At 32.7% G+C, this 23844-nt stretch overlaps 2 protein-coding genes across 3 annotated transcripts; both read right to left on the reverse strand.

Annotated features, from left to right (window-relative positions):
• Positions 1-1375: 1375 nt before the first annotated feature.
• LOC114372151 (E3 ubiquitin-protein ligase RHF2A-like) lies at positions 1376-5688 on the reverse strand. Of its 2 annotated transcripts, none has more exons than XM_028329578.1 (9): positions 5533-5688; positions 4139-4273; positions 3979-4025; positions 3414-3476; positions 3214-3322; positions 2759-3123; positions 2570-2671; positions 2110-2483; positions 1376-1717 (listed from the first exon to the last, which is right to left on the reverse strand). In XM_028329578.1, exons 1-8 carry the CDS (start codon positions 5536-5538, stop codon positions 2162-2164), a joined length of 1149 nt encoding a protein of 382 aa, XP_028185379.1. In that variant the 5' UTR covers positions 5539-5688; the 3' UTR covers positions 1376-1717; positions 2110-2161. The 2 variants fall into 2 exon arrangements, with proteins under 2 accessions (XP_028185379.1, XP_028185378.1); XM_028329577.1 differs by having other exon boundaries at positions 2570-2674.
• A 15953-nt stretch (positions 5689-21641) lies between these two features.
• Positions 21642-22211, reverse strand: LOC114371359. Its single transcript, XM_028328823.1, has one exon. It carries the CDS (start codon positions 22209-22211, stop codon positions 21642-21644), a length of 570 nt encoding a protein of 189 aa, XP_028184624.1.
• Between the last annotated feature and the right edge of the window lie 1633 nt (positions 22212-23844).

The raw sequence follows: 23844 nt of genomic DNA on the forward strand, positions 1-23844 counted from the left end.
AGCCTAAAGTATAAATGTAAACCATTACATCTTATATAAGTGGTCATGATCAAAAGAAAAATGTCTTTCCTAAAAAAATGCAACATGACTTTTTAAAGTGATTATGTAATGAATTTTTTTTCACCAAAAAATGGTTGAACGAGACACAAATTCAAAACATAAATTTCCATCCAGTTGTAACTACTCAATTAGTCCTTAGGGGCCAAAAAATCTCTCTTAGGAGGGTTGCCCACCAAGAGGAGAAAATGACGTCCGAAAGATTCGAACCCACACCCCCACAGAGAGTGAAAGTTCATTCCAGATCCTTATTCACTTGTGATACCCACATTGAATGATAAAGAATATCTAGTCTTATTATAGTTGTATGATGCAAATTTAAAGTTTTCGTATTTTAAAAATGAGAATTACTTTCATTTGATACAATACCTATTTGAGGCAAGTTCCTCGAGGAGTAGATGATTTAATATCTATACTTGGCTTAAAATGAGAGGCACGTCAAACAATATTAGCTGTGTTGTTAGACGAAGACTTGTTTCGTCATACGTTGTTCAGAAGGGAATATATACATGGTTTCGGTGATGTTATGTAGGTCTACATAATGGCCGGGTTCGGTGCAGGGAGTACTCACAAACTTATGTACCATTTGTTTTATATTATGTTAAGCTTTATCAACTATCATATTGCAGGGTAGTTTGTTTAGCATTTACATATATTTGGAGGGTGGATTTTATGTGCAAGAATGCAGCACCTTTTGTTATTAGCTGTTGAGGGTAGATTTTCTTTAAATCATTAATGTTGTACCAATTAATTATGCATATTTTGCTTACTTTTCTGCAGCTTAATTATGTTTTTATCACTGATCTTTTACTTTTTTACAAATTTTGTGATGAAGTTAACACATTTTATCACCTAATTTTTAAAATTTGGCAGATTTTGTTACTCAACCTAATTTTTTTTTGCATAGTTTGATGCCTTATTTTCAAAATTTCATGCATTTTTCCCTTTATATTATAATTAAGCATTTTTGTTTTGAAAATTGGATGGAAAATGCATTAAATTTGTAAAGTTGGATGATAAAATGTGTAAAAAAAAAGTTGAATGACAAAATACACAAAATTTTGAAAGTTAAATGACAAAATGTATAAATCTCATAGTTCAATGACATAATTTACGAAATCGTGAAAGATAAGATTTAAGGTAGTTTTCTTCACACCTTGTGTTGAATTGTAGGGTATTACTTTTAATAAAATTTATTTGTGGTTATAAAAATTCACTTTCAAAAAATCATATGCACAAAGCATCTTACTTTGAAGGAACGGCATTTACTAACAAGATTTTGCTTTTAATTTCTAACAGTAATCTAGATAGTTTCATATTCCCCAATCTGAATTTCAAAACAAAGTTTTAGCGTAATGATAGTTTTAGCAGAAACACCAAGAACTACAGTTGCCACCTTGATCTATATTTCCATTGACTCCAAAAAGTAAATCACGGACAGATTATGGACACAAGTCTGATGGAATTTCACAACACTTTCTCCCTTGGATTACTCCTTAAATACTCCCTACGGTTCTCGGCTTATATAATATATACACAAAAGAAAAAGTTTTTAGCTCTAGGACACAGGTGTCTCAGATTCTTTTTTTTATTTATTGGAATCCAACAACTGCCTCGAGCATATATTCCTCATCATGTCATGCCTGAGCAAACAGTTAGCCTGAACAAAATAAGAAAAGAATCACACTTGAGACATGATTTGTGAATTGTGATACACAGTTACACACCAAAATATACACCTAGTAATTAATGAGTGACTAGAAATATTGCTTATATGTTATAATCAGAGAGAACCATTAAGACAAGTAAATAGTGTAAAGGGTATTGCCATCTAATCATAAACCATCATATACAGTGATTGTCATCCAATTTGTTGACTTTTGCACTAACTACCATAAAGGTTATAGCAACAATGATTTCTGATTAATTGACAGTTTTAAACTGTAGTTCATAAAAATTAAACTTTAAAACTAAATTAGTTAACAAATGGATGAAATCTCCATTGATTCTATTGTGAGGCTCAAAGGTCTAAACTAAGATCAAAAGGCTTACCTTCAAGCATGATATGCTGAGCAAAGATGCATTCACAGAAGCAAACTGGAACTCATTTTGAATCTGAGCTAGCAGAAAATGTAGTTGGAGTACTATTGTCACGCAAAGAGTTCTCTCCACGAGCTTCCACATTGTTTTGGTTGCTTGTCTCTGCAATGGAACAGTTCACCAAATGATTTGGATTTGATAAAGAAGTTCCTGCAGCCCTATTATTTTCTCTTGTTGTTTCAAGGCGCTCCATCAATCGGGACACGCTAGCAATTTTGGCATTCAATTCTCTCTTAACTTCTGAACCAAGTTCTGACATAGAAGAATTGGGAGAGAACAGCCTCTCTTTCCATCCCCTTGTGCCCTTCGAAATTGATTCTTTGTATCTTTGTCACAAGACAATTTAATACCAGATAAGTTGACTTAACAAAAACATAAAGTTTACGGACACATGGTTTCAAAGAAATCATACCTCGTGGATACTGCATTAAATCTGGAACGCAGAGAATCAGAGAACGATTGTTCTGATGGCTGTGCTCTGTCTTGGCTTGCAGGAAAAGAATGAGAGGCAAACCTTCTACAAGCAAGTAAATATACAACATATAACTTCACATGCACACTAATAATGATAACAAGAAAATATATATTAGAGTCTAACTACCTATCATTAGAGTGAACTCCTTGAAGATTTGTTGTTGCGACAGTAGAGCCAGAAGTTAAAGAAGAACCCCGAGTTTGGAAATAGGGGATCTGCTGTGGAGATGATTGCTCATTTCCGTCAAATGTAAGTGGGGTAGATGGAATTCCTACAGGAATTGCAGCTGGTTCACTTTCCCCTCCTGCAGCAAATGGTGGTGCACTTGGCTGAGTTGAGTATACTAAGAAGTGTGGACGGCCATGAGCAGATGACCTAGTTCGATGGCCTTCCCTCTGGCCGAGGTGGTGTGATCTCCTCATTGCTGCTGCAGCAGTCAAATGTTGAATTATTCGCTCTTCAATATCAGCCTCATTCATAGCCATGGGTAACTGCAGAAGAATGAAAAAATTGTTAGCATAAGATGGTGGGAATAAGATGTGCTAAGAGTCAAGATGTAGGACAATCAAATATAAACTGACATGCTGCAATTCAAAATCACCAAGTGCTGGATGATGAAAAATCGCAGCATTTCTAGATGGGGTATCCCTCAAGCTCCTTTCCAGCTCTACTGCCTCAAGCAGTTCTTGACTGTGATGAAATGGATACAACTTAAAGAACATAATCATGAAATGAATTATAAAGTAGGTCACTCGTGCCAGAAGAAAAATACTGAACTAACCTTGTAGTATCCCTCAAGCTGATAGGTTGCCAACACATAGGACATTGGGAGCTTCTCTGACACCTACAAACAATAGCCAGTAACTATTACTAAAGTATAATGTTGCATAATCAACCATATAAAACAACTCAAATGTTCTCACCCATTAGCAGCCAAAGCCATGTTTTGTGATCAGAAACTTACAATATATACATATATATGTATATATATATGGAAATAACAAGAACATTTTCAACAGTGAACATGGCCCCTAGCCATATACAAATATCCAGACAACGCACACACACAGACGGATAGAGACAGAAACATATCCATCAAACTATTTCAAAAGTTCTTATTTCTATTTTGTAGGTGGTTAGTATAGCACCTTGTCCACAATTATATCAATGCATTTATTAGACTTCAAGTTCAAACTTTTCATGAGAATGCTGAAAGCTAGAAGCCATTTTAATATATAGGAACCAATTGAACCAAAGATATACTACCCTATGAGAAAATAGAGGTAAAAATAACACTAAAAATCTTTGTTTTGTGAAAGACACGTGAAAAATGTATTAAAATGTACCATTCAAGAATGCACTGCAGGTGGAACTCATGCTTGCAATTAGTGACCTGAAAAGAAATAAAAGGAAAAGGAGTAAACAAATGTTTTTCAAATGAAGTCATCCCTGCCTATAATTCTATTTGTCAAAAGGACACAGGGAAGCACAAAAACTGTATATTACAGTGGCAGGATCACTTTTGCAAAAATCCTCAAGGCATATGCTGCAAGCATCATCACAAGCTTCTTGAACCCCCCCTTCCACAAAGGCTTCTGCCGATGTCACATGACTTTCGGTCTTGCCTTCCATTTCTGGAACCTATATTTTTTCATAGTTCATAGTCAGATGCAATATTTTGCAAGTGATATTCTTGAGTGCATAATATTTCCAACAAACACCAATGGAAGTTCATTCAGAGCCATTATCCAAACACAGTCTCCATAAGTAAACTTAAAATCCAGATTATACCTCAAATTACTTAATGAATAAGGGGATAGTTGACAAGGAAATGATGCAATGACATTACTAGCCTAATTCTGCTTTGTCAAAATCCCAACTAGTTACCTAAGAGCACAACCCCTCCTCCTGAATTGTTGCAACCATAACCCTCACATGATAAAAACCTTACTATAGAAGTTGCCAAAGAATTCTGTTGCATAGAACTTTTTTTTTTTATAATTTAAAGAAAAAAACAACATCATCAACTTACAACACACATTATCAACAAGGTTTTAAACTGGGGTCATAGCTCTTGATTTTGTGGAAAATTTGTGAACAATTGCAGCCAATGCGGCAGCAATTTCTGTTGTGAGACCCTAAAACCCTTGATGTTACAATCACAATTGCAGTTATTGAACATTTTTTAAAACCTTGATTATAAGACCATAAAATAAGAGCAAATTACACTGACATCTCCCCGGAGGTTTCTTGAGATTGCACGTAACCAACATCTCCGGAGGTTTCTTGATATACGGTGTAGTGTAATGTTTTTTAAAAAATTAAGGGAGGTTAATGTAATGTAAAGGGGTGTCAGTGTAATGTTTTTCAAAGAATTAAGGAGACTAGTTTTGTGGTAAAAGAAAGAGGGGTATCGGGTGAAATTTGATGAAATCTCAAGAGTCTCACTGTAATTTACTCAAATTAAAATGCAGTTTACACCAGCACTACGCACCCTAATAAGCCTTATGAATTCTCCGTGAAAGGCTTCCACAAATTGAGCAAATACTTAAAGAAAAAAAAAACTTTTTTCCCTCTTGCAACTGTAATACCTATCCTTCTGGAACATATTTGATCATGTTTTTCGAAAAAACAAATGCATTCACATATGATAAACTCCCATAATTATATCAAAGGAAAGAAAAAAGAAAAAGAACGAGCTGCAACATCATAGCAAAATTCAACACAAGAAAAAGGAATAAAGCATGTCAAGGGATCACAAAAGGAGACAATCCCAATTCACAACCAACCCAAGATAAAAAAGCACCAATCTTTGCAACACATATTGCAGTAAGGACTCATGAAAGAGAAAAAAAAAGATACAAACTTTGATAAAAATAAGGATTCAATTAATCAATTACCTCCATTGAGAATTGGAAAAGGCCCAGAAAAGAAAAAAACGGGGGGGGGGGGGGGGGGCTCAAGAAACGGAGGGAACCCAGTGAAGAGAAGATCAACCCTGAAATCAGACACCAGAGAGAGAGAATGCAAAAGATCCAATTGAATTGAGTGATGAAGAAAAATGAACAAATAGAGAAGAGAAAGAAAAGGAATACAGTTACACTTTACCTTGTTGGATGGTTTGGTTTGGTGGGTTTCCTTTCCTTACCAAGAAATTCGTGCGTGTATTGGAAAAAAAGAGGGCCCACAGAGCATATGAATAAAAGGCTCGCTTTTTCAGGCTTTCTCCACCTTACAATAATGTCTGATGCTGTCACTTTTAATTATGATGTTGTTTTGTTTTTATGATTTTTCTGTCACTTCAACTTGTGCGGGATTGTGTGGTTCACATGAGATTTTCTTAGAAGTGATTGACAAAGAATAATACCTTTTAAAAAAATATTTTAATTTATAATACCTTTTAAAAAAAGTGTTTTAATTTATAATAGTTTTATAATATAATACTAGTTTGAGAGAATTGAAATTGTTTAGATATATTAGCTTTAAAACTTTAATTTATTATCTATCAAATAAGAATCCACTTAATATAATTACAAGCAGAAAGATAAGTATTTTCTGTCAAAAAAGCAGAAAGATAAGTATTATTGTATTCGTGTATGTTTTTTTATTTTTTAAATAAAATGTAAATTTGATATTTTATAATAGTTTTTGTTATACATTGACATGTGTTATATTAAAATTTAATTTATTTTCCATAATACATAATTTTCATAATTCTTATGTTTTATGATAGTTTTAAGTCTTTTTTTTCAAATTTATCAAATAATTATAATGCATTTTAAATGTATAAAAGAGGTGATGGTAGTGGGTCTCTTTTCTTTATTCAAAGTGGGAAGCAAATGAAAAATCATAAATACTCATTTTGATTCCTAAAAATGAGATCATAGTACATTAATCTTAAAAAAATAAAAAAAATTCAACTTAGTTATTGAATATATAAAAAAATACGACAAATTAATTCTACGAATAATTTAATGACAAATTGATTACTGAATTTTGTAATTTAATTCAAGAATCAAAAATAATATTTACAGAAGAAAAAATGAAAAATTGTTGAGAGTCTACTATTATTATAATAGTAGATAATAGGTAAGGAATACAAATTTTGTCAAATAAAAGGAATAAAAATGTGTACACCAAAAATTTGTTATTACTGTCTTTATTATTGTTATTATACATTTCACATTTTAATTGATATTATTTTGTTAATAATTATTTTCTTTAAGGAGAAAAGTATAAAATTAAAAATTGGTAACCAATATAGCAAAAGTATAAGTAGAATTGCAGTATAAAAAAGTATAAGAAGAACTATTTGTAAATTATTTACATTTGACATGTCTAATATTACATCATATTTTTTAATTCAGTGAACAAATAAATTTAAAATATACAATAAAATTTTTTAAAAGAGACAAGTTTAAGCTTTATATATATGACATTAAAAATTTGAAAACATCTCATATATGGATGCGTATGTATTATGATTAAAAGATATATTAATTTTAGATAAAAAGATATATTTAATCCATTATAATTTTATCTTAAAATTATTGTAATATAATTTTCATGTTTAAATATTCTTTTAATTTCTTTTTCCTTTTATTTTTTTATCTCATTTGCCAAGATAAAAATGACTATTAAATCAATATACTTAAAGTAGTTTGTGATATTTTTTTCTTAAAATACTTTAGAAATATATTTGATAGATGAGAAGAAAATAAGTATGTAAAAAATATTGAGAAAATTACACAGGTCAACATAATCACTTACCTGCCCAAGGGATCTTAGACAAACACACCACAAAGAAAATAGACTAAAGAACAAAATTAACATATTTGGGCACCTCTTTTCTTTGTCCATCAAATTGTTTGGAAAGTGTTTTATTCTCTAAAATATGATTGATTTTTAAAAAAACCATCCTAAATTACGTATTATTCTACCGATCTACGTTTTTTATTCAAAAGTTATAAGAAATGATTTTGATTTTTGCATAAGCTTCGTGAAGCAAGTTGGGGTTATTTCAGGTATTCTAGATATATTCCATAGGAGTTCTAGCTAGAAAGTTAGTCATGATAAAACTCATATTTTCTTCTCCAAAAATATTAGGTGGGAAAGGCAACCAGATTTGAGTCAGCAATTGGGTTTTGTTCACACCGAGAATTTGGGCAAGTATTTAGTAGTCCCCATTTTCCATAAGAGGGTATCAACAAACACATTTCAATTTATTCTGACTAAGGTTAATCAAAGGTTGTCCTCCTCGAAAACCTGACAATTATCCTTCGCAGGACGAGCAACTCTGGTTAAATCTGTCCTTCAGGCACTTCCCACTTATGCTATGCACTCTACCTACATTCCTAGAGCCGATGAATCATGTCATCTGTGTGGAGCTGATGTTGAGAACCTAGTTCATATTTTTCGTGAGTTGTGTGGTAGACTTGGACACTTTTTTGATATTTGTTACTTCTTATTAGATGTTGCCTGATTCAAAAATATTTTTTATTGACATGAATACTTAATTTATTACTTTTACACAATTAATATATTTAAAAAAAAACATAAAAATTGATGTTAACAGATGAATATATCATCAATTTATATATTTTGTTATAATTATTTTTTAATTAGAATCTTTGTTTGTGTGTATATATGGTGTCTCCGTGTCTTATGTTCTAGACATTAGTCATGCCAAAGTATTCGTGTTTGTGTCATGTTCATTGCAGAGTCCATGCTTCATAGGCTGCAAGCAATGCATTCTCTTTTCTTTGGTCAAGAGTTCTGGAGTTGGACGGTGAGAAATATTAACAATTCTGTAGCTGTGAATGGTAAACAATGGGATACTATTTTTGCAGTGACACGGGATAATATATGGAGAAGTAGAAACAAAATGATTTTTGAAAATCATCATTTACATCCCACTGTTGTTGTGGCTCAAATCGTGAGTCAAGTTTTGGCCATTGGAGATAGTCATCAATATTTTAAGTCTGTATTACCTCGGAGTCAGAATGTTAGGGAAAAGACTAGTGTTGAATGGGTTAAGCCCTCTGGAAGGTCCATTCAAATTGAACTGTGATAGATCAGTAAATATGTATGAAGCATGGACTCTAACACAAATATTGCATACACATACAAATAAAGATTCTAATTAAATGAAATCTGAGTAACATATAATAAAATATCTAAATTGATAGTATATTCATTTTTTAAAACCAATCTTCTATATTTTTCAAGTGTATTAATTGTGTAAAGGTAATGGTTTAAGTGTTCATGGCAATAAAACATTTTTTGAATCAGAAATCTAATAAGAAGTGTCGGACAAGTGTCGAAAAAGTGTCCAGGTTTGTCGTGTTGTCGGAAACATGTCTAACATGTCGACGCTTCGAACAAGAGAGGTGTCTATACTTTATAAGTGAATACTAATATGAAACAAGCTACTAGTGGTGGAGGGTTTTCGGATTCAAATGGTCAGATTATATTTTCCTTTTGTTACTGCAACATTGTCTCGGGCTGAACTGTGGGAAATCTTGATCGGAATTAAAATTGCATTGAGTAGAGGCTGCAATGGCTTCATCATAGAAAAAGAGTCTTAAGTAGCCTTCTTGCTTTTAAGTAGTTATCGTCTTACTCAACATCCCTCTCATGGTCTGATTAGAGAAATCAAGCAGTTTGTAGTGCAAGAAGGTGTGTTTCTGTGGCATCATATTCTCAAAGAAGTAAATCAAGTGTCAGATTTGATGACTAATTTTGGTTTGTCTTTAGATAAACAATTGAGAATTTTTTAGGTTGTTCCTCATTTTATTTCAAACGTTATTTTAGTGAATGCTTGTTTAGTTTCTTTTCCACAAGGTTATAATTGATCTTCTGGGGCCTTGCCCCTCCTTTCCACCAAAAAAAGAAATGATAACACATTCTTATTATAAGAAACCCTCATTCATAAGTGATCATACACACTTGTTTTCTGTTAGGGTGAGTCATTAGAATTACCAGAAAATAAGAATATTAATTGTAAATAGTTGTCAAATCCCTTAGGTCAAGGGTCAAATTTACTTATATTTAGCCATGAGTATCGTGTATAGGCTAGGATAGCTCTTAAACTCTCTCCTTCTTGTATCTATTTATACTTTTTCAATGACTCAAAGGAATAACAAGGTGAATAAAATACCTTCTGTTATGACATGGTATCAAGAGCATAATCTTGGGACCCAAAAATGGTTGATTCCTCAGTGATTGGTGATTCCATGAAACAACCATTAAACGCTTCCGCCGTCGATTCCATTTTGGAAAATCTTATGGCCAAAATGGCGGAGGTTTTGTCAAAAGCTCAGTCAACATCACAATCGTCGTTCTCTGATTCCTCAACGATACCGATTAGCATCAAGTTGGATGGTTCCAACTATGCCCTATGGTCCCAAGTGGCAGAGATGTACATCTTAGGCAAAGACAAATTGGGATATATTGACAGATCATTCCCTCCGCCAATGGAAACTGGTTCGACATTTCGTAAACAGTGATCTGAGAACACCATAGTGAAAAGATGGTTGATCAACTCAATGGATCCCTTGCTGGTGGGGAATTTCATCCGCTTCCCAACAGCCAAAGGGGTTTGGGATTCCATTGCTACGACATATTTTGATGGATCTGATACTTCACAGGTTTATGACCTTCGACATAAGGTAACCCAAATGTGGCAGAAAGGAGAATCGATTGAAAAATATTACAATGATCTATAAGGGTTGTGGCATGAGATAGACTTCTGATGCCCTAATCCCATGGAGTGCCCAAGAGATATATAGAAATACAATTATCTACTACAGGAGGAAAGAGTTTATATCTTTCTCAATGAATTGGATGATTGACTCAATAACATTCGGAGTGATATACTCCAACTGAAGCCATTCCCCATAATCGAGCAGGCTTATGCACATGTTCGAAGGGAGGACACTTGCCAGACTGTAATGGAATATAAGGCAGAGAATACAACAAGTGGTGGTTGTTATCGCCACTAAAGGCTCAAAATTTGGCAAATTGCCAACACTGGTGGCTGGGAAACACAACTCAGTCTTGAAGTCGAAGGGTCCATCTGATGGAGGAAAGTGCACACATTGTGGAAATGTTAGACACACTCGTGATACCTATTTCAAGCTACATGGGTATCCAAAGTGGTGGCATGAGTTGCAAGCTAAGAAGAAAAAAGACACCACGACACCTGAGGAAGGCACTGGTAAAGCTGTTGTAGTCACTACCGAGTCTCAACTCTCGCTTTGTCCTATGACCAGTTCCTCCACCTCAATGAAACCAGGTAACTGTGGTAAAGTTTTCTGTAGTTCTAACTCTCTGGATGCAAGTGCATGGATTATTGACTCTAGGGCAACAAACCATATGACCTTTGATCCCATGGACTTCTCCTATTCAACTCCACCACGTAGAACTTTCATTGTGAATGCAGTTGCATACCCAGTCACAAGCGTTGGAACTATGGCATTATCACCCTCACTCTCTTTATCTCACATTCTCCTTGTTCCTACTTTATCTAATAAATTAATGTTTGTGAGTCAAATAACTGAAGAGCTTAATTGTGTGGTATTGATGTACTCTACTTTTTTCCTTCTTCAGGATGTTCTCAACAAGAAGATTATTGGGTGTGGTACTAAGAGAAGGGGGCTATACTACTTAGATGATTTTAGCAAAGGAGAAGCACATCATGTGCACCATCAGTCCAATAACAAAGAACAAGAATATGGTTGTTGCATCGTCGTTTGGGACATCCATCATTCAGTTATTTAAGACACTTATTTCCAAATTTATTTTTACATTTGAAAAATGTTGAGTTTACACGTGAGACTTGTATTTTGGCTAAAAGCCATAGAACCTCCTATCATATGAGTTTGAATAAAAGTAGTGTTCCTTTTGCTCTAATACATTCTGATGTGTGGGGACCTTCCCTTGGGACTATCGTATCTGGTCATTGTTGGTTCGTAATATTTGTCGATAATTGCACACGAATGACATGGCTTTACTTAATAAAGACTAAAGATGAGGTGTTTCAAATATTTCAAAATTTCCATATCATGATTCAAAACCAGTTTTCAACCAAGATTCAACTTCTTTGGTTAGATAATGGAGGGGAGTTTGTTAACCATCGTTTCAAAGCATACTCCCAACAACATGGTCTCCTTCACGAGACCTCATGCTCATAAACTCCACAATAGAATGGTGTTGTCGAATGGAAAAATCATCATATCTTGGAGACAACACGTGTCTTCTTCTTGGCACCCATGTTCTAACTCCTCAACTGTGTGCCCTCCACGGTCTTGCATTTTAAAACACCTATGCAAGTAGTCTCCTCTCATGTATAGTTACCTATTGTGTTGATGCTTCAACCAAGGATTTTTGTTCATCTCCACAAAAACCAATGCACCAAACTTGATGCATGTGCTATTAGGTGCTTGTTTTTGGGCTATGGACTACACAAAAAGGGCTACAAATGCTTGGACCCTACCACCAACAAAACTTATATCACCATGGATATAGTTTTCCTAGAATCTGAATCTTTCTTTTCTCTTATGGTATCCAATTCAACTTTTTACGGGGAGTTCATGAATAAAGAGCTAAATTGGTACTTGGTGGTTCCATCATCAATTGTTGAAAAGAAACAAATTGGAGAGCATGAATCTAAAGTTGAAGGAGTAATCCATGATGAACCTATAGAAATGCAACACTTAAATATAACTGAAGTTGAGAGTGAAGAGGATCCTCTTACTAATGAAGGAACTGCTAGTGAAGAGGTTCCCGTCAATGAAGACTATATCGATCAAGGAAGTCAAGAGCCCCCTCTCTCCATAATATCCGACCCTCTCATTGAGAACAATCCTAAGGTAAGCTCTCCTACTATCTCATCATCTACTTATTCTCCAAGATATGTATTGCTTGTCAGGAACAACCAAGGAAAGCCACCCAATAGATACTGCCCTGATGTAGAAGAAAGGCGATCAAAATACCCCATTGCAAATTATGTGTCTACTCAACATTTATCAAAGCCTATTCAATCCTTCACAATGACATTATTCTGCTGTCATATTCCAAAGAATGTGGAAGAAGCCTTAGCTGATCCCAAGTGGGCACAAGCCATATAAGAGGAAATGGAAGTTTTACAAAATAATAATACATGGAGGTTGATACCACTTCCTAAGGGAAAAAAGATAGTGGGGTGAAAATGAGTATTCTCAATCAAATACAAAATCGACAGATACATTGATAGACACAAGGTAAGGCTGGTGGCAAAAGGGTTCACACAAACTTACAGTATAGATTATACAAAGACTTTTTCACCAGTGCCCAAACTAAATACTATTAGAGTCCTATTATCTCTTGCAACAAATTTAGATTGGCAACTACTCCAGCACGACGTAAAGAACACTTTTCTCCATGGAGATCTCAAAGAAGATGTTTATATGGATATCCCACTGGGATATATGCCCTCTTCCAGAACCAAGGTGGTATGCAAGTTAGAACAAGCACTATATGGTTGAAACAATCACCTCGAGCATGGTTTGGAAGATTTAGCTGAGCTATGAGAAGGTATGGTTTTGACCAAAGTAATTCAGATCACATCCTATTCTTAAAGTATCAACAAGGAAAGGTGACAACTCTATTTGTTTACGTAGATGACGTGATTATTACTGGAGATGATACAAAAGAAATTTGAAGACTACAAGAGCAATTGGCAGCTGAGTTTGAGATGAAGAATTTGGATGGACTCAAGTATTTTTTTGGAATAGAGGTGGCAAGGTCACAAAGAGGCATTTTCTTATCTCAAAGAAAGTATGTGTTGGACTTATTGATTGAGATAGGGCTGCTGGACTGCAAACCAACAAATACTTCAATAGTCCATAATCACAAACTTTCTCAATACACAGACCAAGTGCTCGTAGATAAAGGGAGGTACTAAAAATTGGTGGGGAAACTTATCTATTTGTCGCATACTCGCCCTAATATTGCCTATGTCATAAGTATGGTGAACCAATTTATGCATAATCCAAGTGAAAAACATATGAATGCAGGAAACCAAATACTTCGCTATTTAAAATCCTCACCAGGAAAGGGGTTGATGTTCCCTAAGAATAATCACTTGAGTGTTGAAGGGTACACCAATGCAGATTGGGCAAGGAATGTTCTAGACAGAAAATCCACATCAGGATACTTCACATTTGTCGGAGGGAATTTAGTTACATGGAGAAGTAAAAAGCAAAAAGTTGTGGCCTTATCTAGTGCTGAAGCTGAGTTTAGGGGCATGGCCAAAGGATTTTGTGAACTATTATGGCTTAGAAGGTTACTAATGGAGATTGGCTTTGGTGCTAGCATGGAGATGAACCTATTTTGTGACAATAAAGTTGCAATTGATATCTCTAAAAATCCTGTCTAGCATTATCGAACAAAGCATGTGGAGGTAAATAGACATTTCATCAAGCAGAATCTTGAGGATAAGATTATTCGATTTCTGTTTCTTAAGTCGAAAGACCAATTGGCAGACATTCTTACAAAGGCAACATCCGATAAGAACTTCCATGACTCACTTGACAAGTTGGGCATTAAAGACATTTATGCATCAACTTGAGGGAGTGTTAGCGTGAGTCATTAGAATTACCAGAAAATAAGAACATTAATTGCAAATAGCTGTCAAATCCCTAAGATCAAGGGTCAAATTTACTTATATTTAGCCATAAGTATCATGTATAGGCTAGGATAGCTCCTAAAATTTCTCCCTCTTGTATCTATCTATACTTTGTAAACGACTCAAAGGAATAACAAGGTGAATAAAATACCTTTTGTTGTGACATTTTCTTCTCTTTCTTTAGTTTAGATGCTACATCCACTTCATATGGCCCCCTTTTATGTAACAAATGTTCATGGTTTCATTCATGAATGTGACTCAATGGACTTTACAACCAGCTTTTCGTTATAATTACATAGTTCATCAAAAATCAAGATACATCCCTCTGTATTTTAGAATGTACCTATTAAATTTATACCCACTTGCATTTAATTGAAAATTTAAATTGTTCTCACACAAAATATGATTTTAACAAGTTGAGCTTCCTCTAAAAAGATAAACAAGTTAAGATCAAATTTCTTATTTTTCTAATAAGTCAAACTTAAATTTTAAATTTAGATTGTTAAACAAGTTAGGCTTAAACTTAAGCTTCACGTACTTCATTTGCCATGGCTTGTTTAAAACCTTAATTGTGTGTTAAGCTAAAACATATCAACAAATACTTGATCTATGAAAGCTAAGCAAGATTGTTCACCACTCTACTAACATGAAATAAAGAAAACTGTTGGATTAATAAAAATGCTAAGATGACTAATTAATCAAATGTGCTAAAAGCTATGAAGTTTTTAAAAATTTAGAGATTAAATTGACGATTTTAAATAATTTAGGGATCAAATTGATAAGTAAGACTTATTTTTTTTTTTTTTAAAAAAAAACTTTAGATAAAATCTTCCTTATCACATCTCCTTTTTACATTTCATATATAAAGCTAAGAAAAAGTGGGCTATATAGAGCTATGCTTAGAATTGAGAAATGTTAGAATTGTTTAATTATAAAATTTTGATAAATAATTATGTAACTAAGAAGATTTTGAAAAATAAAATAAGAATTTACAAATTATATTAAATTAAACCTAAAACATAAATATTGTTTAAAATCCTAAAATACCTAAAGTAGATTTTTGACCTTGATAATATTGAACTAAAACATTATAAAAATAAATATAAGACTATGAGAGTGAGAGGGATTAGGCCTCTTAGATGAGACTAACTCATGTACATAGTGGGCCTCATGTCAATCATAACCAGGGGTTGCTATTCTCTCCCCTTGCAAAAGCAAATTTATCTTGCTTCCCTCCTTCCTTTTCTGCACCCCAACCTTTTCCCTCATTCTCTCTACATCCTCTTTCACAACACCCCCACCCCCTTTTTCTTGTTCATTTTCATCACACCCGAAACCCCAAATCTGCCTCCTATCAACCCCATTCAATTCATTTAGTTGATTAATATCCTTCAATGGTAGAGCTTGGATCTGTAACTTGGTAACTTTTTTATTTCATTTTAAATCAAAGGAATCATGATTCTATTGTGTTACCAGAATCATGATTATATGGATGAAAAAAAAATATGGATGGATTCTCCGATGAGTTGCAATAATACATCCTCCAAATTGTTGACGTGAGACTAGATGAAAATTGTGGGTACAAGACAATTGTAGTTTTGCTAAGTCAGGGCGAGGAATCTTGGGTTCTAATTCGTCAAGAATTGATTCAAAAATTTCAAACATGACACTCTCTTTATATTGAACTCTTTGACACAGAAGAAATACTAGTTAAATTAATCAGCTATTTGTATGTCGAAAGTGTTCCAATAAAACACCCATTGAGAAGTGGATGACCATTCCTAACATGGGTTATATGATTGGTAGTCAGTATGATGTTGTCTTAATTCACTTATGTATGTCATAAAGTTTGATTTTCTTTCCACTCAGGAGTTTGACACCATCTGTTGCACAACAACTTATTGTTATTGAATTTGTTGATGGAAATCACTTTGAACAAATATACATAACCTACTTAAGAGACCATTTAGTATTGTAAGCATGTAAATTTTTCCACTAACTCAACTCTATCTTTTTTTTATGATAATATAACTTTTTTTTAAAGGATAATTGTCTCATACTTCTTATTGCACCCCAATGGAAAAGATACTACAACATTGAAGCTCATTCATGGCAGAGACCACATGCAATGCATACAAGAATTTAACTAGAGATTAAAAAAAGAATACAATGAAAACATTATTATGTGGTACAAGTATTCAAAGAAATAGTGTTTTTGTTACATATATTTGTGTGTGAAAAAAGAATACAATGAAATCGTATTTCCATTACACACTTCTTTTCCATCCTAAACATATGCAACAAAAACAAGATTTTATATATACAATAGAAACACAATTTTATTGTATATTTTTATAACAAACCATGTTTATGTGAGAAAGATAATTTTGAAAATAAGAAAAAATCCTACCAACATGAACAGTGACAACAACAAAACATGGGTGGAAATAGAAATTCCCTTTTCTCTTGGAATCTCTCTTGATTTGAGTCAATTAATCTAGAAACACTTTATTTCTTTACTTACCTCTCTTTCTTTTAGTTGAAAAACAATAAGTCAACTTTAAAAAAGAAGAAAAAGTGAGATTTTAATTATTTAAATCTTTTAATAAGATATTATATTTTAATAAGAATATAGTAACATACAAATAGCCGAAGCTCCAAAATTTATTTTCCCCAAGGACTTTCTCTTCCTATCTAGACAATTATTTATGGAAGAGGATCAAGGACTTAAGAAAACACCACACTTGATCTAATGGACATTTTTATTGAATTGAGTATTCCTAATATTCTTGTTTACAAATTCATTTTCAAATGTTAAGGTTATTTTAAGAAATGTTTTTTCTTCTTCTTAATTTCAGTTAAATATATTAACAAGTTAACTTTTATTTTAATAAACAATGGACATAATAATAGAGAGATGAAAATCCAAGAGATTAATACATAAAAAATATTATGTTGGTAATATTTAACGAAATTTTAATGATAATTTCTAAGGATTACGTTATATAATTTTATAACTATATAAGAGCTCAATTTTAATGAAATTATAAAGACTTGCTGCTCAATTTAATTTGTAATAAGTAAAAAAATTATACTTAATAAATATTACATTAGTATATTTTTACGTTTCTCGATAAGTAATAAAATACTCATTTTTAATTTAGCCAAAAATATACTGTTTTGATTTTTATTTGTTTAATTTTTTTAAAAAAAGTACAAAATTTCTAAGAAAATCAAAAGGGTTAAAAAATGAATTGTCAATAAATATTTAAATCATGAAACTAAAATTTTAATAAAAATTAAATATACTTCTATACTATAAATTATAATCTCTAATTTGGAGATCGAGTGAAACTCTCACATACTCTCCTCACTTTTTTAGTTAGAGATTTTCAATACTCACTCTCTTGTCTTTTTGAAAGGTGTATTTCACATGGCCAAAAAAATATCTCTCTTAATTTTCAAATCATTTTCCTCCTATCTTTATTTGTATATTTGATTTTTTTAATTGTTTATCCATTTAATTAAAAAAATCTTATATCACAGTCTAAATTATTTAATATAAATCTAAAACATAATTTATATATTTAGAATTATTTATTTATTTTAAGTTTTAATTATAATACAATCTACAAATTAATTTAAAAATGTTTATTTATTATCAATTATAGTTATACTTATATGCAAATAAATATTTATCCTCTAGGATAGTGAAGAGGCACATACCCTGACTCTGGGTTTCTAAATTTTTTAATACTATACAATAAGTTGTGAATTAATTAGTTTTATTTTCTTTAATTAACCATGTATGTTAGTATGTATATATGCTTAGTATAGAAAAAAATGCAAATATTATCATTCTAATTATATAGATAAAAGTGTCACCCAGTGTTCAAAATGTAATTATCATTTTCTGCTTGATTGATAATGGTAAAATTGAATGTTACACACAATACAACTTGTTTTATACTTTTTCTTAAAAATAAATAGAAAGTAATTATTAAAATATTTAAGTTAGATCCTTATTTATATATGTCTCCATCTACCACAATCATAAGATTAGATGATCACTTAGCAATAGCACTGTGCCTTTAAAATATAATGTCCTTACTCCTTAATTCCATTGTTGCTTCTAGCCAACTTATAATCCTAACAGACACAAACATATATATTAAAATTGTTCCTTAAAATTATATTTATTTTTCTTATTTTTTTTATCCGTAAAAATTAAATATAATATCAAGAATTTATAACAGGCCATGCATTCTGCTCAATCAAAGGAGCTAGAATCCTTGACTTTATTTTCCCTATCTAGCCTATTTTTTTTTTTTTTCTACTTTTCTATTTTTCTATTTCATATTCATTTTTTAAAAGGTTTAAGATAGATCATAAGCTACGAAAGGATTATCATCTCTTTGTTTGTACATGGTACAAACTGCAGGGTGTGGGAGATCACAGAAGGGACAAGGAGGAAGGGAAACTGAAGTAATTTGGCCTATAGTCTGAGATAGAAATCCCTCTCTGGCATGACCATCACCATCATGCAAATGTCTGATAGCTTAGAGTATGAAATAATTTCTGAGAACTGTCAAAGAAACAAATGAATCAAGTGGCATTGAAAGCACTGACAGATCCAAGATGAGTGAGAACAAATTATAAAAAATAAAATCAGTAAATTTAATTGTATAAATATAGATAAAATAAAATATAAAAATATAAAATTTTATTTATAAATTTAATAAATTTTAAAAAATAAGGAGATTCAAGTGCACCCTCATTTAAATTGATTGACAGTTACCCTACTTCTAATCTTCCCTTTTCACTCCTTGTGTTGAATTCTGTGCTTAACTAGAAGCTCACTGAAACACTGCTAGTGGTCACTATTAATGTTCTGCATGGACCACTGTACCGGTATATAGTGGTATGCCTTATGCCATTATGATGCTGGATGCTTTCATTGAATACATCCTCTTGAGTGATCATAACAATCATTTGTGTGATTTTAAATTGCAATTATAATTATTAATTAGATATATATAAATAGTTGTTATTAGAAAATGTTGTTAAGAATTTTATAATTTTTAATTAATTAATATTAATTACATATTATATTATAATATTTATATTATAATTTTGCTGCATTCCTTTGATAAGTTGTATGAATTCAGATATTTCTTTATTTTTTTTTATAATATGACAGTATGTTTTGGTGTTCATATATACAATTGGTAATTGATATTTTATATGGTAGGTTAAAATTCCAACAAATGCACCTACTATTGCAATGATAATCCAAATGTCTATTATATAGAAATTGGCAAACCATATAATATACGAAAATGATCATTATATATACACTCGTTATGTGTACACGGCCATAGTGAGAGATAGAGAGAAGGTGAAAAGTCTATAGGAAACTAATAATTAATGTAATGTTACAGAAAAGGAGATCTAGGTAGCTATATATATTCTTATATAGGCACATGTACACCTACGTAAGAATATCTCTGAGGGTACATAATAATTAATGTTACAGGAAAGGAGATTTAGAAACGAGGTGAAAGAGAGGTGAATATATTGCATATATGAATATTATTGTTGTATAATTTATGGACCACATAGTTGCAACTGATGATTGCAATTTTAAACCGACTTTCATACGTACGTTGTTCTGCCATTTACATATTTTGCCTTTATTCTTGGCGTTATTTATATGCTAATTCTATGGTACCAATGTTGTTATGCAAGTTTCAAATATGCAGCTTACACAGGTAAATAGAAAAGGAATTATATATCTTTTATTTTATTTTTAATTAACTGTAAATTAATTACTTCATGTATGAGAACGACCCTTATTTTGTAGCCTTTCGCATGCATTGAAATAATGGTGTGGCTGAAAATATTTGGCAAAAATAATTGGGAGGAGACAAAGAATAAAAATAGGACCACCAGATGGAGACAAGAATTAATATTCTTATTTCATGCAATAATTTTTTCCAACATATTTTCCAACCTTTTTTTTTTCTCTTCTTATTGTTAGGTGTAAGATTTGATGTACAAAATTTTATGCTGGACTATCATTACCAAAGACAAAAATCATTAATGGTACAAGAGGGCAACATGTTATGAGAAGCATTCATACATGTCTTGGGGAGTTAAAATGTCATATTCTTATATGCCCATACTTCAACCCCATTAACTTATATGATCTGTCTCATGTGAATTGAAGCACCTGAACTCTTAATTTGCTTCAATCAGCTAAAGGGGTGTAGCTTGGATTAGCAAGCCACACACTACTATCTAATGTCTTATCAGACTCTTATTTACAACCATAAAGGTGACATTCGAATTATGCGAAAAGAATAAAAACTAAAGCAATTATGCCACTGTTTGAAAATAGAAATTGAACATGTACATAAAGTGCTTGTGATCTCCCACCAAAATTAGTGTCCATATTAACAGTAACAATATGCGAAGCGACACCTTATCCACAACTTTATTATTAGAACGTTTCTTATAATATCTTTGATGAATCGTGCCCTATGTACTGCTCCTAATAACACGGCATACTACTAATTTTAACTCATGTGAAATGAGGAATGAAGTAAAGGCTAAATTACTTTTGGCTACATTAGATAAATTTCTCAATAAACAATTATAAAAATTTAAAATAAAATGAATTAAAATGGATATGAATTAATAACACTTTATCACATATTATGTAGAGATTAATATAGATCATATGATTCAAAACCACCAAATAATTTTTCTTGTTGAAATTTAGTGGTGTTAATTCTAATATGCACTTGAACACATACGTAATAAAGAGGATCAGTTAATTTAGAAAATTTTAAAAAAGTTGAATGAAAGAACTTTTATTGAAGTTAAGCTTATGATTTGATTTTAGGTTATGAAAGAAGTTTAATTATTTTATCGTTTTACTTTTTTTTTTTTATCTCTGATTAGTGGCATTGCAGGGAAGTTTGTTTAAATATGGTCAAAAATCAAAATCAATTGAAAAAACTACATGGAAAAACTTTTATAAAATTTGAATACACAAGTTAATTTTAATTTATGAGAAATTTAATTCATTTAATTTTATATTTAACTATTTATTATGGAGAAGAACATTATCGCTACAGGGCACATATAAAATCTACCATTCATAAGTTTTAAAGCAATTTAGAAGGGAAAACACATGATGATGATGATGATTACATTCAAATGATGCAACCTTGTTGTCATGTAATTGAAAAAAAAACAACTTGACATGTGATGATGGGTTCCAAAAACTTATAACATCCCACTGATGTTTTCCATTTACAAGGTTGACCCAGTCAATTAATTTTTAACAGCAAGAACCTGAAGATAATTAGGAGCAGAAACAGTGGTGGCATTAATCCTTTGTTGCGGAGAAGAGTTTTCTCTCTGAGAGGGGCTTCTCCAAAACCCACTTCCATAAAACCTCTCCCACATCTCTTTCTCCAACTCCACCACCTCCTTGTCCTTCTCCACCGAGCTACGGCTTCGCAGCACCGCCACGTCGCCGCCGTCGTTGCTGCACAGCGGGTAAACCCGCCCGGCGCTGATGATGTCATCGCAGCAGCCGCAGGTGCACCGCGGCCGCGACGGGACCGCCGCTGCTTCCTCCCTGGTCTGAAGGAGGAGGAGGCGGCGGCTCCGCCGCTTCCTCCGCAGCGCCTTCTGGCACAGCATCGCCGGAACCTTGTACATCGCTAGGTACATAATGTTGGCCAGGCCGAAGGAGAAGCAGCAGCACACGGCGGCGGTGCCGCCCACCGCCTCCCCCATGACCCGCGTCCCCGCCTTCCGGTAGCTCTCACTCTGCTGCAGCAGCAGCGGCTGCCGCCGATGAGATGCCGCCGTCGGAAGAATTACTTTTTTAGACATAACTGATTAACAGAATCTGTTATGAATGACTATTTATTCCTCCAAAAAGAAAAATAAACAAAGAATGGATCACTAGGGTTATTTATCCCTTCTTTTCTCAGCACCAAATGATCATCCACACGTTGTTCTCGTGTGGATTCCTTAATATTCTGAAGAAAGAAGGAACAAAAAAAAAAGGTTTTTTCAGAGTGCGGCTTTATCTTCTTCCTTGTCCGTGGCCATGGCGCAATGGGGCATAGGGTCATGAAAGTTATATAGGAAAATATCAAATTTGGTTGTTTGATGCCAAATTAAACTTTGGTAGATAAATAACCTAATACTAGGAGAAGGGATAGAGGTGTTAATTAAGGGTGATTTTTTTTTGGGAGTTATATGTTTTGGGTTTGGAGTGAGTGGAATTTGATGGAAATAGCTCTTACTTAATCTAGAAATAGATGACGCAGTGGCAGCTCAAAACTTATATGTTAATTAAGAAACTAAGGCACACCACACGGATGTAGAATATATTAGAGAGGTGGCAGAGGCTCCGTAATTTGACAAAACCTCTTAGGTGATTAGTGTCATTTACCCAAAATTGTCCGTGACTAGTCCATTCAAGTGGTGTTTGAGCCTTCCCTTGGTTGTTCAAACCATTTATTTCTTAGTAGAAGAGTGGTTACTCACCTCATGGGGATAAGGGAGGTACCTTATGGCAAACATATCCTTTGCTTTGGCCCTCAACCACCATGGCCTATGTAACTCCTAATATGGTTTGTTGGCAACTCAGCTTTACAAGTACCAAACATAATAACCTTAGAGTATGTTTGGATAGAAAATTTTAACTCAGGAAAGTAATTTATCAGAGAATTTGAATATCGGTAATTTAGAATTCATTGTTTGGATGTTTTTTTGTGAAAAATTTAAAATTTTAGAATTTTAAAACAGAATTTTAAACAACTAAAAATCTGAAATTTCAATTTCCTTCTAAAAGGTGAGAAATTGAAATTCTCTTCTTCAAGAAACACTGTATGAGATTGTGGAACATCGATCGGGTTTAAGCGTAGAGGAACACGTATAACTAGCACACCAATCATATCTTTTCTTTTTTTTCACTCTCATAATTTTAACTTTTTTTTATCCAAATACAAAATTTTGAAAATAAAAGAATTTCAATTGAAGTATTTGAAATTTTTAGAATTTAAAATTTTTCAGAATTTTAAATTCCTCCATCCAAACACACTCTTGGACCAATCCAACAAATTGGCATTTTTCCAACCCAAATAAGTTGACAAGCACTAGGTCCAAAAGGATCATCCTAAGTTTGAGAGGGTCAAATAAGGTTGTGTATCCTTTTGAGTATTTTAGCCAAAGTGAAGTTTTATATGTTTACAATGGTGAAAGGTTTTCATTGGTGTTTGGAGTAACAATAGTATTGTGCAGTGATTAAAAATGAAAGTAACTAGGAGCAGATTTTAAAAACATATATTACATAGGTTCTTATTTGAACTAGTGTAAAATGACATTTTACATTGGTTCAAATAACAACTTATAGGAGTTCCCCTTTTTCAAGGAAAGCCCAAAAAAGGTCACCTTCATCCTATCACAGAGAGGATATAGTCAAAATTATCAGCTTGGAAAGGAAAGCTTAGTCAAA

This window comes from Glycine soja, chromosome 10, assembly GCF_004193775.1.
Source record: "Glycine soja cultivar W05 chromosome 10, ASM419377v2, whole genome shotgun sequence".
Taxonomy (NCBI): domain Eukaryota; kingdom Viridiplantae; phylum Streptophyta; class Magnoliopsida; order Fabales; family Fabaceae; genus Glycine; species Glycine soja.

Bases quoted from the DNA above. Each gene is read 5' to 3' on its own strand.
- LOC114372151 (XM_028329577.1), bottom strand. The intron at 3,477-3,978 runs GTACATTTTAAT...TATTGTTTGTAG, and splicing joins CTGCAGTGCATTCTTGAATG to GTGTCAGAGAAGCTCCCAAT. The intron at 3,124-3,213 runs GTCAGTTTATAT...ATTCTTCTGCAG, and splicing joins GTGATTTTGAATTGCAGCAT to TTACCCATGGCTATGAATGA.
- LOC114371359 (XM_028328823.1), bottom strand. From the start codon at position 22,211: ATGTCTAAAAAAGTAATTCTTCCGACGGCGGCATCTCATCGGCGGCAG.